General features: G+C 43.7%; 1 protein-coding gene across 1 annotated transcript; it reads left to right on the top strand.

Annotated features, from left to right (window-relative positions):
* The first annotated feature begins 98 nt into the window (after window positions 1-98).
* On the top strand, window positions 99-11,731 carry LOC116377372 (transport and Golgi organization protein 6 homolog). Its single transcript, XM_031838993.1, has 5 exons — window positions 99-1,315; window positions 1,454-1,612; window positions 4,637-4,788; window positions 6,868-6,981; window positions 10,469-11,731. Exons 2-5 carry the CDS (start codon window positions 1,591-1,593, stop codon window positions 10,643-10,645), a joined length of 465 nt encoding a protein of 154 aa, XP_031694853.1. The 5' UTR covers window positions 99-1,315; window positions 1,454-1,590; the 3' UTR covers window positions 10,646-11,731.
* Window positions 11,732-13,001: the final 1,270 nt, after the last annotated feature.

The raw sequence follows: 13,001 nt of genomic DNA, 5'->3' as shown, positions 1-13,001 counted from the left end.
CATATATGTGTGTGTATATATATGTATGTGTACATATATGTGTGTGTGTATATATATATGTGTGTGTATACATGTGTGTGTGTGTATACATGTGTGTGTGTATGTATATGTGTGTATATATCTCTGTGTGTGTGTGTGTGTGTGTGTATGAGAGAGAGAGAGATATGCACACATCAGACCATACCCACATTCTAACGGTGGCGTTTGGACCAACAATAGCACTGCAATTAAAAGTGAATTTCATTGAGTCCATAGTGTTTGTGTAGTGTCACAACGAAGACGACTGGTTCAACTTGAAATGATTGTGGCTGTGAGATGTAAAATGCCATCTCATAGTATTAGAAACCACTGTGCAGGACTGTAGTCATTGTCTTAGGAGTGTCAGAAGCAGCATAGTGGAATAGCCTTAGGGCCTAGCTGGCTTAGCTTAACCCCTGTAGCTCAGCTCCTAACTAAGCCATGTACTGATGCAATCCCTTGTGTTTATTTTAATGCAAGTCTGTTGTTGGGCTGAACACTCACTGACTTCATATTTTGAGATGGGTCAAAGATGCTTCCACACTGTCATCGTGTAGCCATGTCGGATCGTGCCTGTTCAATCAGAAGCTGGGTTGCCATTGGACATGGTGCTATTGTTGCATGCACAGTATGTGTGCATCAGGGTGTAGGTAGTGGTATTATCTGTCTCTTGGGACATTATGAGCAAACATGTATAATAAATGAGGCGGTTGTGAGCCAGAGGGTACCGTGGTAGCTCTAGGGCCTTGTTAAGGTAGCATGGGCAAGAAAGGATAGCAACTCATTTAGTATTCTCTGTAATCAGAACCACCCCCTCCTGTGGGCACCTTAGATCACCTTCAACCCCCTGCTGTTACAGTAGAGACCCCTTTATTGATTTTTTGTCATGTTGGGTTGAGTTCTCCAGCATTGTACAGGTCACCTTTCATATGTTGTATTCTCCCTCCTTTTTCTGTCAAAACTCCGGCACATTCTGTTCAGCTTGTCTTAGAAACTCCTTGTTTTTCCATTCACCCAGGACCCTTTAGAGCACCTCGCGATGGGTTGGGAATATTCCCTTTGGTAGTTGTTTGTATTGTATTTAATGTATTCAGTGCTGTGCAAATAGTCATCCTCTGTTGTTCTCCTGTGGGATCCATATTGGTGAAATTTTCACATACAGAATGGCCGAATGTTTAACGTATAAGAGTATAGTCCAGTCTATGTGGTGATTTATCATGCTGATGGTATGTCTTCCAGCTCTTCTTAGAAAACCTGGAGCATGAAGACTCATTCATCTACCTGTCGGCCATTCAAGGTAATCTATGATGCAGCTTGGCCAAATGTGATGTTATGACTGATTTTCACCGATGCATCACACCGATACTATTAACTGTACAGCTGAAGCTGTCGGTAACTCCTGAAAGCAGATGTTCTGAGTATGAATTGTCTGTAGGTCTGTCTGCATTGGCTGATTCATACCCCGAGAGGATTCTGGAAAGGCTCCTAAAAGACTTCCAGCATGGACCCTCCCTCTCTACATCCAACCAGGAGCACTCCCTGGAATTCCGCCTCAAAGTGGGAGAAGTTCTGATGAGGGCGAGTCGGGCCATGGGTGAGCATCCTCTGTTGTTTCTTCACACACACGTTTGTGTGACTAGATACTCACTTGGCTTGGTGACTAGATACTCACTTGGCATGGCTCCTAAGAGGGCATTCACTAATGTGATAACTTAGCTTTAGAGACCAGGTTGTTCATACATTATGCTCCATGTTACAGTGATGTTGCTAGGTATGTGTCCTGAGTCTGTGACCCATGGCAATCTGAAATGACGCAGTAAACTCAGTATCGACGAGAGTACGGTAAATAATAAAAAATGATAATTATCAATCACCCGGTTGCCATTTTCTTAGTGTGAAAATCTGTCCTGCACAGATACGATCCTGTGTTCATGGTGTCACTCACTTTATAGATTTCACTTCAATTATTAAGGCTACTATGGTATCACAGTTGGGCAATGTTCTCCATAGTGGGGGGTTATAATTAAAATATATGTAAAATAACATTTTTGGCCTATTTTATTTGTGCTATTTTGTATTTATTCTTTGTTTGTACGATCTGCCTGCCACTCTAGTCACTGCGCTGTCCTGTTCCTAACCCATTCATTTCAGTAACCGGCCTAAAACATTTTTTTCAGTCCATTGTCTGCTTACATTCAAGTATATAATTGCACTTTAGGTTTTTAACATATCTGAATGGCCATCTTTATGCACAATATTTAGTGTTAAACAAGTTGTTTCTTTAAGGCATTGTTTGAAATAGAGATGTCAGGAATAATCGGTTTAGCCATAACTGCGATTATAGAAGTCACAGTTTCAGAACTAAACATTGTAGAAGCTGCGGTGTCTGTGGTGTCCTAATTCCTACATCGTTGCCCTGTGAAGGTTATTCAGATGTAATGACTATAACTATTAATAGATGATGCATCATTGACGGGCGAATCGTAATCGAATCGTGAAACCGGTGAAGATTCACACCTCTAATGATAACGTATGCTTGTTTATTTATGTGTCCATATCTGTTGACATTATTATTATCTGTCTGTGGTGGACAGCTGTCGGCATAGAACCACCACACTACAAGAGCCACAGTGCAGACTTGTTTCCCATGCAGAGTTCTGCTCAGAAGGGACCTTGTGTATCACAACCTTTCCCTGATTGAAAACCCTGGTTTGTATTTCTTCCCCAGCTCTGGTTTTATCTGCCAGATTGCCATCGTACCACTTCCCTGGGACAATCGGGGGGTTTATATCCTGGCTGAGAGATTGGATAGACCATCACTTTGCTGCACAGACATCCAGAGAGCCTCTGTGTTTGTCTTGATTTGCCTTTTGCCAGTCTGTCATTTGTAAATAAGAAGCTTTTCTTAATTGACTCGCCTGGTAGAGTGGTAGAGAAGCCCTTGTAGAGTCCTGTGAAAGCCCACAGTGTGCAGTGAGGGCAGACAATGTTGTCAAACAGAAGAACTCTGCACCAATGATGAGACATAATGTGTGTGTGTGTGTGTGTGTGTGCCTGTGCGCGCACTTGTTGGTGTTTCTGGTTCAAGCAAATGTACACACACACACACATGGGTGAAGCGGATCTTACTACTACTAGCCAGTCAGCTGTTTTCTCTCGTTGGAGGCCTCTGGCTGTCCTCCCTGCTGCCTGGCAGGAGCAGTTGTGTTCGGCTCTGTTCTTTGTATGTCTGCCTGTGTAACAGTGTCACCACACACACACACACAGCTCGTTAAACTGAGTATGACTACATTCTGTAAACAACAATATTAGTCTTGTGTCAAGATGTCAATTTAGATGACTGGATCACACTTGAATGTATGCATGGTTTCCTGCAGTGTATACATATTTGAGCTAACATGCTGATGCCAAGCAGGTGTGTTGATCATGTTAACCATCAATGTTTAGCTTGACCCCCAGAGCTGGACCGTGCTTGGAGCACTTTGATCCTGACTGAAATAGCTCCACGTCTATAGGATGGATTGCTATGACATTTTGCAAAAACATCCATGGTCCCCAAAGGTTGGAGCTCACTGACTTACTGTAGATGAGGCCCGACTTTACCTTTGACCAGTGCCGACTACCAGTAGGTTGAAAGTTGTGGTTTTAAGTAACATTCAATAACTAATGAATACATTGCAATTCAATTAGAATTATAGATGCCCTAGGACATCTGCAGACAAACAATCTATCTGGTGCATGTTCCAGGAACCTGATCACAGTTAAGAGGCCGACTTCTAGGTTTTAGTGATCATTGTAAATAGTAAATGGACTGTACTTGTATTTCTCTTCTCTAGTCTTCTGACCACTCAAAGCACTTTAACACTACATGTCATCATTCACCCATTCATATGCTGATGGGGGGGCTACCATGCAAGGTGCCACCTGCCCATCAGGACTATCTAACATTCACACCCAGGGCAATTTATGGTTAAGTGTCTTGCCCAAAGACATGGACTAGCAAAGCCGGGGATCGAACTAACCCCAATGTCTTGTGGACCAGGATGAAAGGAAACTATGTCCACGTATGGTGACTAGATGGAATTTTAAACACTTTAATGAGCAGATCTTCTTAAATGATCTTCTGTCAAGTGATATTCATTCGGCCTCATTAGGGCCATATTGCTGGGCCCGCTGGAGGGAAGGGAGGCACGGGAGAACCAGAACCAGGTTTCTGGACTATCTGACTCTGCTGCAGTAAAATGAGGTTTTCTGAGACTTGCTCAGAAACACTACATTTGTGTTCACAGGGAGCGTTAAAATCAACACAAATTATAAATCCCTCGTTATAGCTTCAAATTTGCTTCAAATCCTTCAAAGTTTTAATATCGCATATGCTATTTAGGTATTAAAGACTCGAGGCCTGACGATACTTACTGTTACATTTAATGATCATTTTGTGTAAAAGGTCTTGCATTTCTGTTTTCTATGTAACATGATAGAAGTTTACTTTTCTAATATGAATGTAGTTTCCATAGAAGATGCAGGCTGCTGTCAGCCAGAGAGCTAGAGATTGTACATCTTTATCTTCTATATATTATTACTGGGGAACTAACCTGTCCATTCTCTCCTTCTCAAGGGGACCTGGCGGCCCACCTCGGCCGTCCTCTGATCGGCGTCTTCCTGCAAGGAACCAGGGACCCGGACCAAAGTATCCGGGCCAGCAGTCTGTCCAACCTGGGGGAGCTCTGTCAGAGACTGGACTATACTCTGGGAACGCTGGCCCAAGAGGTGAGAGGGAGCACACTGACATTAACACCTCTTGGGGGAACTGGGTTTCTTCAGCAGTACACAGTAAAGAGTAGGGCTGTGTATTGGCAAGAATTTGGCCTTTACCATACGGGTTATTATATGGTGGCCGATATATTGCCTCTTCCCTGAGGCATCGTGCCATGGGTTGACCCTCCATTCGTGTAAACGCAGTACCTCAGGAATGCCTGGAGGGAATTTCTTCATATTTGGCACAAATTACCAGCTGGACTCGAGGGTGGAATTATTAGATTTTGTTGGTCAAACGTTGCTGTGATCTCGCATGAGACACATATTTGGCCATAACTCAAGAATTGATATGCTAAATATGACAATTTCACACCAATGTCTAATGGGATACAATGAAGAAGTCCTGACATTTTGGACAGACATGGATGTAGACTGCAACTTGACTGGTTCATGAAAACATACAGCAAAAATACTTGTATGCATATCAGATCAGTGTGATTTGCATGTATCAGTCTCTGTAGCGTCCGACATCATTGCACATTGTTTTGTGCATTCTGAGCCACTCTCTGCATCTGCACTGTCCATCTTTGCATGTTAGTTGAAAACAGATAATGTGTTTGATAATCGACACAATATCACAAAACATAATATCGCGATACTCGAGTGTATCAATATTTTCTTACACCCCGAGTAAAAACAACAGCTGCAGGACATCATGGAAAATACTTTACCATCAAAATCACACACCAGGACACGTGTAGATCAGTGCAGGTGGAGCCCCGACAGTGTGAGACTGTGAATAACCACAACAGTTCATGTGCTACACTACATCAGTGGTGAAGCTCTCTTTAATACAAGATAATCCGTAAAACAGTTAAAACAATGCTGTATGGATGGAAGATGTTTTGTTTGCCTGTATTGATTTGAGGTTACATGCAATAATACACTCTATGGTGTATTTAGATAAGAAATAAGTAGTGCTGGGAAACTTAACGTGTTATTATCGCGTTAACGCATTCATTCATTAACGCCGACAATTATCTTTTCGCGCGTTAACGCAGTTTTTTCTTTATTATTATTTTGAAAGCCCGTTGCTCACTGGCAGCGGTGGAGGGAGTCTTCAGACTACGTTGATGCAGCGTGTGGGAGAAGTAGAGATAAACTAAAGCAAGACAAGCTAACAGATGCTACAGAGAAGTGGATACAAACTGCAGGTTAGTGTTGTGGAAGATGTCGGTCTAAGGAACGTTCACGTCGCGTTTGGTGTGAACGCACCTTTAGGATCCCAACGAATGACATCACGTATGAGCCTCGAGACGCACCGTCACCAGAAGAACACACGAGTTGTATTAAAGCTGTTAAAAATAACCTGATGTGTTTGAAGTGTTTAAACCAAATGTTATTGACCTTTTGTTCATATAGCAGCACTTAAATACACTACTTTTGAATTCATTATTGAACTTTGCGCATAACACTGAGATTAATCACGATTTCAAATGTGGAATCGTTGCCCAGCACTATAAATAACAGGATCTACTTCAGAAAGGTTTTGCATTCCCTCTGAGCTCTGGAGGTCAGAGGGATCGACTACAGCGTGATCCTTTGCAAAAGTACCTTGTGGGTGCTTAAGTGGAGCCATGGTCTACACACATGCATGCCCACTCACTTGAACCAGGGTCTGAGTTGACAGAAGTTCAGCCCACATTTACACACGTGCATTCCGCTCAAATAACGATGCTGCCGTGTGTGTGTTCACTGAAGCCTGCTGCCATTAATGAGCAGCACTGTCAGCTGTAAGAACACGCCCACTTCTTACCGTGTGCGTGTGCATGCGTCCCATGTTGGTCCAATACATCAATCGATCCACTTTACTGTGTTCTGACCTCAGCGGTGGAGGCTTTCAGCTGATTGGGAGTCTTTGTGACAAACATGCCACGTCAAACAGCACAGCTCCAGATTGTGCTGTAAATCCTAGTCAGACATGATCACTAACTGTATTTCAGCTTTTTGCCCATCCTCATGTTCATACCACTATAGATAACTGTGTGTGTGTGTGTGTGTGTGTGTGTGTGTGTGTGTGTGTGTGTGTAGCTCAGCTCCTGTCTGACTGCTCTGATAAAGACGGAGAAGGAGGCAGAGGTGAGGAGAGCTGCTGTCCATGTTATCACCCTGCTGCTCCGAGGCCTCGGCGACAAAACCACCCAGGTACACACACAACTGAGTATGCATGATACACTCTTGTTCGCTACCCATTTAACCACAAACAGACGTACATAATGTATACACTGGAACAAGTCATTGTGCGCCTTTGAAGTGTTTTCATGATGACCTGAGGTTGAGCTTCAAAAGTTCAAAGTTAGCTTTATTGTCAGTTCCACAATATGTACCGAACATACCGAGGAGTTGAAAAAACGTTTCTCCCAGTCCAACATATAAAGTGAATACAGTGCAAATAGATGAAAAAACATTTAGACAACATATAATTTAGCAGCAGTCAGACATAGAGTCTTAAAGAGAGGAGGGAGAGAGTTCAGCTTCCTAACAGCCTGGTGGACGAAGCTGTTTGAGAGTCTGGTGGTGCGAGCACGGAGGCTCCGGTATCTTCTCCCAGAGGGCAGGAGGCTGAAGAGACTGTGTGAGGGGTGGCTGGGGTCGCGCACAATCATGATGACTTTGCGGGTGAGGCGAGTGTCTTATATGTCCTGCAGGGAGGGGAGTGAGGCACCAATGATCCTTCCAGCTGTGTTCACTATGCGCTGCAGGGCTTTCCTGTTGTAGTCAGTGCAGCTTCCGCTCCACACAGTGATACAGTTTGTCAGGATGCTCTCAATGGTGCCTCGGTAAAAGGTGCACATGATGGGTGGTGGTGTTCTTGCCTTCTTCAGTTTGCGGAGAAAGTAGAGGCGCCTGTGGGCTTTCTTTGCCAGTGATGTTGTGTTGGCTGTCCACGAGAGGTCCTCACTGATGTCCACCCCCAGGAATTTGGTGCTGCTCACTCTCTCTATATCAGCACCATTGATGGTCAGTGGTGTGTGTTGAGGGTGTTTAGTGTGGCCAGTGTTTGAAGCGATCAGTCGGTCGTGTTCTCTTTGTCCTGCTGAAGCGTGAATGAATCTCTCATTCATGAGTGTTTGCTCTTGCTGTTAGATTTACAGAGCTGCTAATAATCTATCGGGACACATTATGCTCTCAGGTGATCTCAAAGATTCATTTTTTAAATCAAATATCAATAGACCCTTTTCATTGTAATCTTTCATATGAATATGAATTCATAAACAGAGGAGGCTTGATATGTCCTGTATTTGGTAAAAAAAACACTGAAGTAGGAGGACCAAGAGCCACTTTAAGCCTTTAGCTTTAGTATTAATGGAGCAAATACTAAAGATATATTACAAACAGCTCCGCTGATTCACTGCCGTTGTTCTATAAGCTGCTGTTAACACACTGACCTTTGCTCTGTAACGAGGACTGAATGGAAGATTGGAGCATGTGTAGATGCATGTTGTCATTGTATTAACAGAGCAGCAGGCTCCTGTTAGTCCTGTTCATCTGGAGGCTTTGAGCAGGCTCAAGGCTGTGGTGTGCTCCTGAGAGTGAGCGGCTGGTACAGAGCTCTGACGGGTCCTGTAATCTAGTCCCAGCTTCCCTTTGGTCATCACTGAGGTAATGAACCAAATGTTAGCTTCTCACCAAGCACAGGAAGGAGGCTCCCCCCAAACACCATGTTTCAGCCTCTTTCTCACCGCTTCACATTCCTCAGTGTGTGGTTACTGCTGTAGTGTTGTTCTTAGATAGTCCACCGCAGGGTCCCAGCTAATCACGTCACAGGTCTTCAGCCTCCTAAAATGGAAGCAGCGAGGCAGGATCACTGACTGGATTTCCTGAATTCACTGATCCCTGTGCAGGTTTGAGGGAACAACATGGCTGGAGCTCTGTTGGTGTGTTCAGAGCACAATCATCAATAGGAACACCAGGAACAACACCTAATGAATACAGGCTCTCCTCTTTAGACCCAGTCTCATGTAAAACCTATAGCAGTGTTGAGAACAGAAAATCACTGAACTCTTCCTCCTGTGGTAGCCCAGTGAAAACACAGCGATATGTGAGCTGTGATGTGGCTCTTGAGCCACTGCCACTACTACAGTCAGCTGTCCAGCTGCTGTTCCCAGGCCAGGTCCTGTCATTACTGGAACGGCACCAGCTGAACACGGCTAATAATAGAGCGCAATGAGAACAGATGAGAGGGGCAGACATGAGCTCAGATGTTAGATCACAGGCCATCTAGCAGAGCGAGAACTTTCCCTGTGGACCGAGGTGCCTTTTGGGCCGATAGAACTCTGTAGAATGTCTATCAGTCCCCATGCTCTATATATCGATGTGTGTGTTCCATACAACGTATGAAAACTGAGCTGCACGTAATGCTGACGTAGTTGTAGACCAGCTAGCAGGCTCTGACATGTCAAAGAATACGCCCAACATGTCAAACTAAAGATCTGATTGGTTGAACACTATGACAATCAACAACATCGTCCCCATTCACTTAAACTGCACATGGATGCACTTGTGAGTCTGCAGGCCTCTGCCTCTGTTCTTACCTAGAGACACAGAGGTGAAATCTGATTTGATAAAAGCTCTACTTAAAACAAGCTGCACTGGAAGCAGAGCAACTGAGGAAGACAGGAGCTGTGCAATGAGAAAATAAGATAATGGGAAAATAATTATAATACATGTAGTGTATTTAAGAAAAATTATTAAATCATAAAATAGATATAACTTTGTGATTCTGTTTAGGCCAGCAGAGAAGGCCTTGCTGGCCCTGACGCCCACCACTGAGTCACACGGGGTCAACAGTACAGTGTAATGTATCTGATGAGGGATCAGCTCAGCGATAAAAGCACTCGTCACAAATATGAAAATAAAACGTTCAATAAGATGAAATGACAATAAGATGTAAGATAAGAGGGGATGACTTCATTAAGATAGAGCACTAAAAAAAGAGGATTGTGTGTAAAAGTAAGTGACACGTTTATCCAACAATATTGCACAAATATAAATGTAAATAATTAGTGAATGTAAAGATATTGTCCATAAATAGTATCAACAGATTGTATTAAGACTAAAACCAAAGATTGTAACTCTGTGCTCATGCTAGTTTTCTCTGGCTGTGGATCTGTTAACATTCCTCTTGATTCATGAGGAACGTGTGACACTTCTGTGGAGCGCTCGTTCACACAGCTTCAGCTGTTATTTAGTTTTCTTTGTTCTGTTCGGGCTGCGGTGAAGAACACAAAGATATTTCATCATCATAATATTTAAGGAGCAGGAACTTGTCATTTTTTTCTTGATTGATTAAAAGAAATCAATTTATAAACAGAATAGTATCTGCTTGATTCTTAAGTGATGAGCTGACTGTGTGGGTATGTTTGATCTCTGCTGTTCTTATGGGACGTGCTCCAGAGCCTTTAGACTGAGCTGTGTGATGCTGTCTCTCTCTGGTAAAAGGCTTCTTTGTGCTCCGTTGGGTTTTTGATCGATACACCTTAAAGTTAACTTCGAGGGGAATACTAGTCACATACAACTTGGATCTTATTTATAGATCAGTTAGTAATTACCAAGTGAGTTGCCAAACTTGATTGGATGAGAAACGCGATCAGTAGCAACAAACTGTCCGTTCCCCCCCCCTGTCCTCCAGGTTCTCAGTGATGTTCTGTTGGACCTGTACCGAGCTCTAAAGTGGGTGGTGCGCTCGGACCCGGATGATGTTGCCGTGCTCCATGCCCAGCTGGCTCTGGAGGAGATCGATGACGTAATGAGGAGGTTCATCTTCCCTGAGCAGAAGCTGGAGAAGAAGATTGTTGTCCTGCCATAGAGCTCCATTTGTATCTCTTCATAACCTCTTCACTGTTTGGACTTCTTATTTTGATATGCTCTGCTTAAGGCAGCGCTAGTTCTGCCTCCGTGTGATGTGGACTTTATGTCTCTGCACGTTTCTGAGCTACAAGCACCACACTGTAACAGCAGCATGCAGGAAGTACGTCCTCATAAAGTACCCGTATACCATCATGTTCTACTGTACCACCAACAGTCCACTTCCAAAATAAAGTTCTAAAAACATATTGTTCTCAATCTTTATTATATATACAAAGTATTAAAAATAGGTAACTGTTCATACCGATACTGCCACTATTTTACCCAGAGTCTTATTAGTGATCACGTATCAGCCAAAGACCCCTGATGGAGGAACACCAGGCTTAAAGGGGCAGTCCACTGCTCTACATGTCAGTCACTTTACTAGTCATTGGGAAAACTACTCAACAGTAGAAACCGCTGTGTGATCACAGACGTGGGGTTTAGCACTGCTCCGTCCCTTTAGGAGACCATCACTCCAACAGGACAAGTGAACAGATTATGTGTAAATATTGGGCCCATTTTTCACAAGACGGACAAATCAGGAGAAAATATTCAAGACCTGTCTCAGCAACACTCTCACAATACGTGGTGGCGTTACTAGTCTAGCATTAATGTTAGCCAAACTGTCAACACTTTAAGCAAACGTCAACTGTCGTTAGCTAACGCGCTAGCTAAGTCATTTCTGTAATGCTAAATTTGGTTGTTAGCTGTGTTGATATCTAATGTTATATTAATACATTGGACCGCTCCCACAGACACAGTGTATGTCAAACCATTGGTGCAACTTGTAATGCGTCATCTTTTATGTCTTCTGTGCCTCTAGAGAAGCTTTGTCAAGAACAACCTAACGGGCATTATGGGAAATAAGGTTTGTTAGTACAAGCGTCCCGAGTCAGTTAGTCTCTTTACTGGACAGGCTTGTTGTAAATCACTCGTCAACTCAACGTACAGCACCTGTTCATGAGATCAGGAACAGTGGCTCAAGAGGGTTGTCTGGTGACCGCAAGGTCGGCGGTTCGATCCTTGACTGGTACGTGTCGAAGAGTCCCTGAGCAAGACACTGAACCCCTAACGGCTCCCCGGGGGCCTGTCATTGGCAGACCACTGCTCCCTATATGGGTCAAATGCAGAGACAAATTTCCCCCTTAACCGGATCAATATAGTATAAATAAATTTAAAAAATCTGTCTAGAAACAGATGACTCCAAGTTAATGTAGGATTATCTTTTTACCTCCTTGAGACAAATACAGAACAAAGGTTTTAGGTTGAAGGAACCGTTCTAATTCCAACTGTTCTAATATCAAGTGCGCCTGCTTTGGTGTCGTTACTTTAGCTTTCTACACAAACTCAGACGTGTACAAAAATCTTTATATCTTTGAAAACTAGTGCAAAGCCCATTTCAAACGGGCCTGTTCAGAACGGGCCGGTTGCTTGGCCTTCGCTTCACACGCAACACCGCGTTGTTCCAGAGCAATACAGCAGGCAGCACACAGCTGCAATGCTACAGTATACGTATCATGTCGGTGCAGACGCTTACACAAACATTCACAGGAAACAAACTACCCAGCATGCTTTTCGTCAATTGCATCGAGTGACGGAGAGCAGCTGTAGTCAGCATGCCGTTCAGCGGTGTAACAGATAATAGGGTCCCCTCTGAATACACTACACAGCATGTACATAACACAGTAATAGTAAATGTCCCATATCTCAAGAGCTCGCACTCAACACTGCACTGCACTTCCGTGGGTCCTCAGCGATACACCACAGCAGCATGAAGACAATCAGAGGAATGGTTGTAGAGAAACCTGAAAGACATAGAGACAGACAGACAGGCTCCTCCCATTTTACTGAGATGGTTGAATGGTGGCCAGTGGTAAATGGAATTATTTCTTCTTTGGCACATTTTAACACAACCTGAACTGGAGACTGAACTACTCTGTCAACAATGCCAAATAAGGGTCCAGGAGGGTTTGAACAGAGACGCGTGAGACATTCCTTCTTTTGTTTCTCCCATTGGGCGACAGGCTGACGGTGTTTGAAGCATGACCTTCTCTGTCCCTCCGTCTGTGTGAACATACAGCAAACACAAGGAGCGTCAGCTTTCTTTGAGACCCATGGATGTTTCCCCCGACTGGGAGTCAAGGTATCACTGTGTGGGGGGCAGCGTAGAAACACGAGCTCTAATCATGGGGGCGGAGTTCGACCTGTGTTCACTCTGGAGGTTATGATTTTTAACACTAACAATAAGGTCTGTTTACGTTGTTTCCATTTAATTCAAGACAACAACCTTTTGACACCGGACAATATCGACCTAT

Source organism: Anarrhichthys ocellatus, unplaced genomic scaffold (genome assembly GCF_004355925.1).
Source record: "Anarrhichthys ocellatus isolate YVR2014 unplaced genomic scaffold, GSC_Weel_1.0 scaffold1167, whole genome shotgun sequence".
In the NCBI taxonomy this organism is placed as follows: Eukaryota; Metazoa; Chordata; class Actinopteri; order Perciformes; family Anarhichadidae; genus Anarrhichthys; species Anarrhichthys ocellatus.
This window is presented reverse-complemented; position numbering and strand designations above follow the sequence as displayed.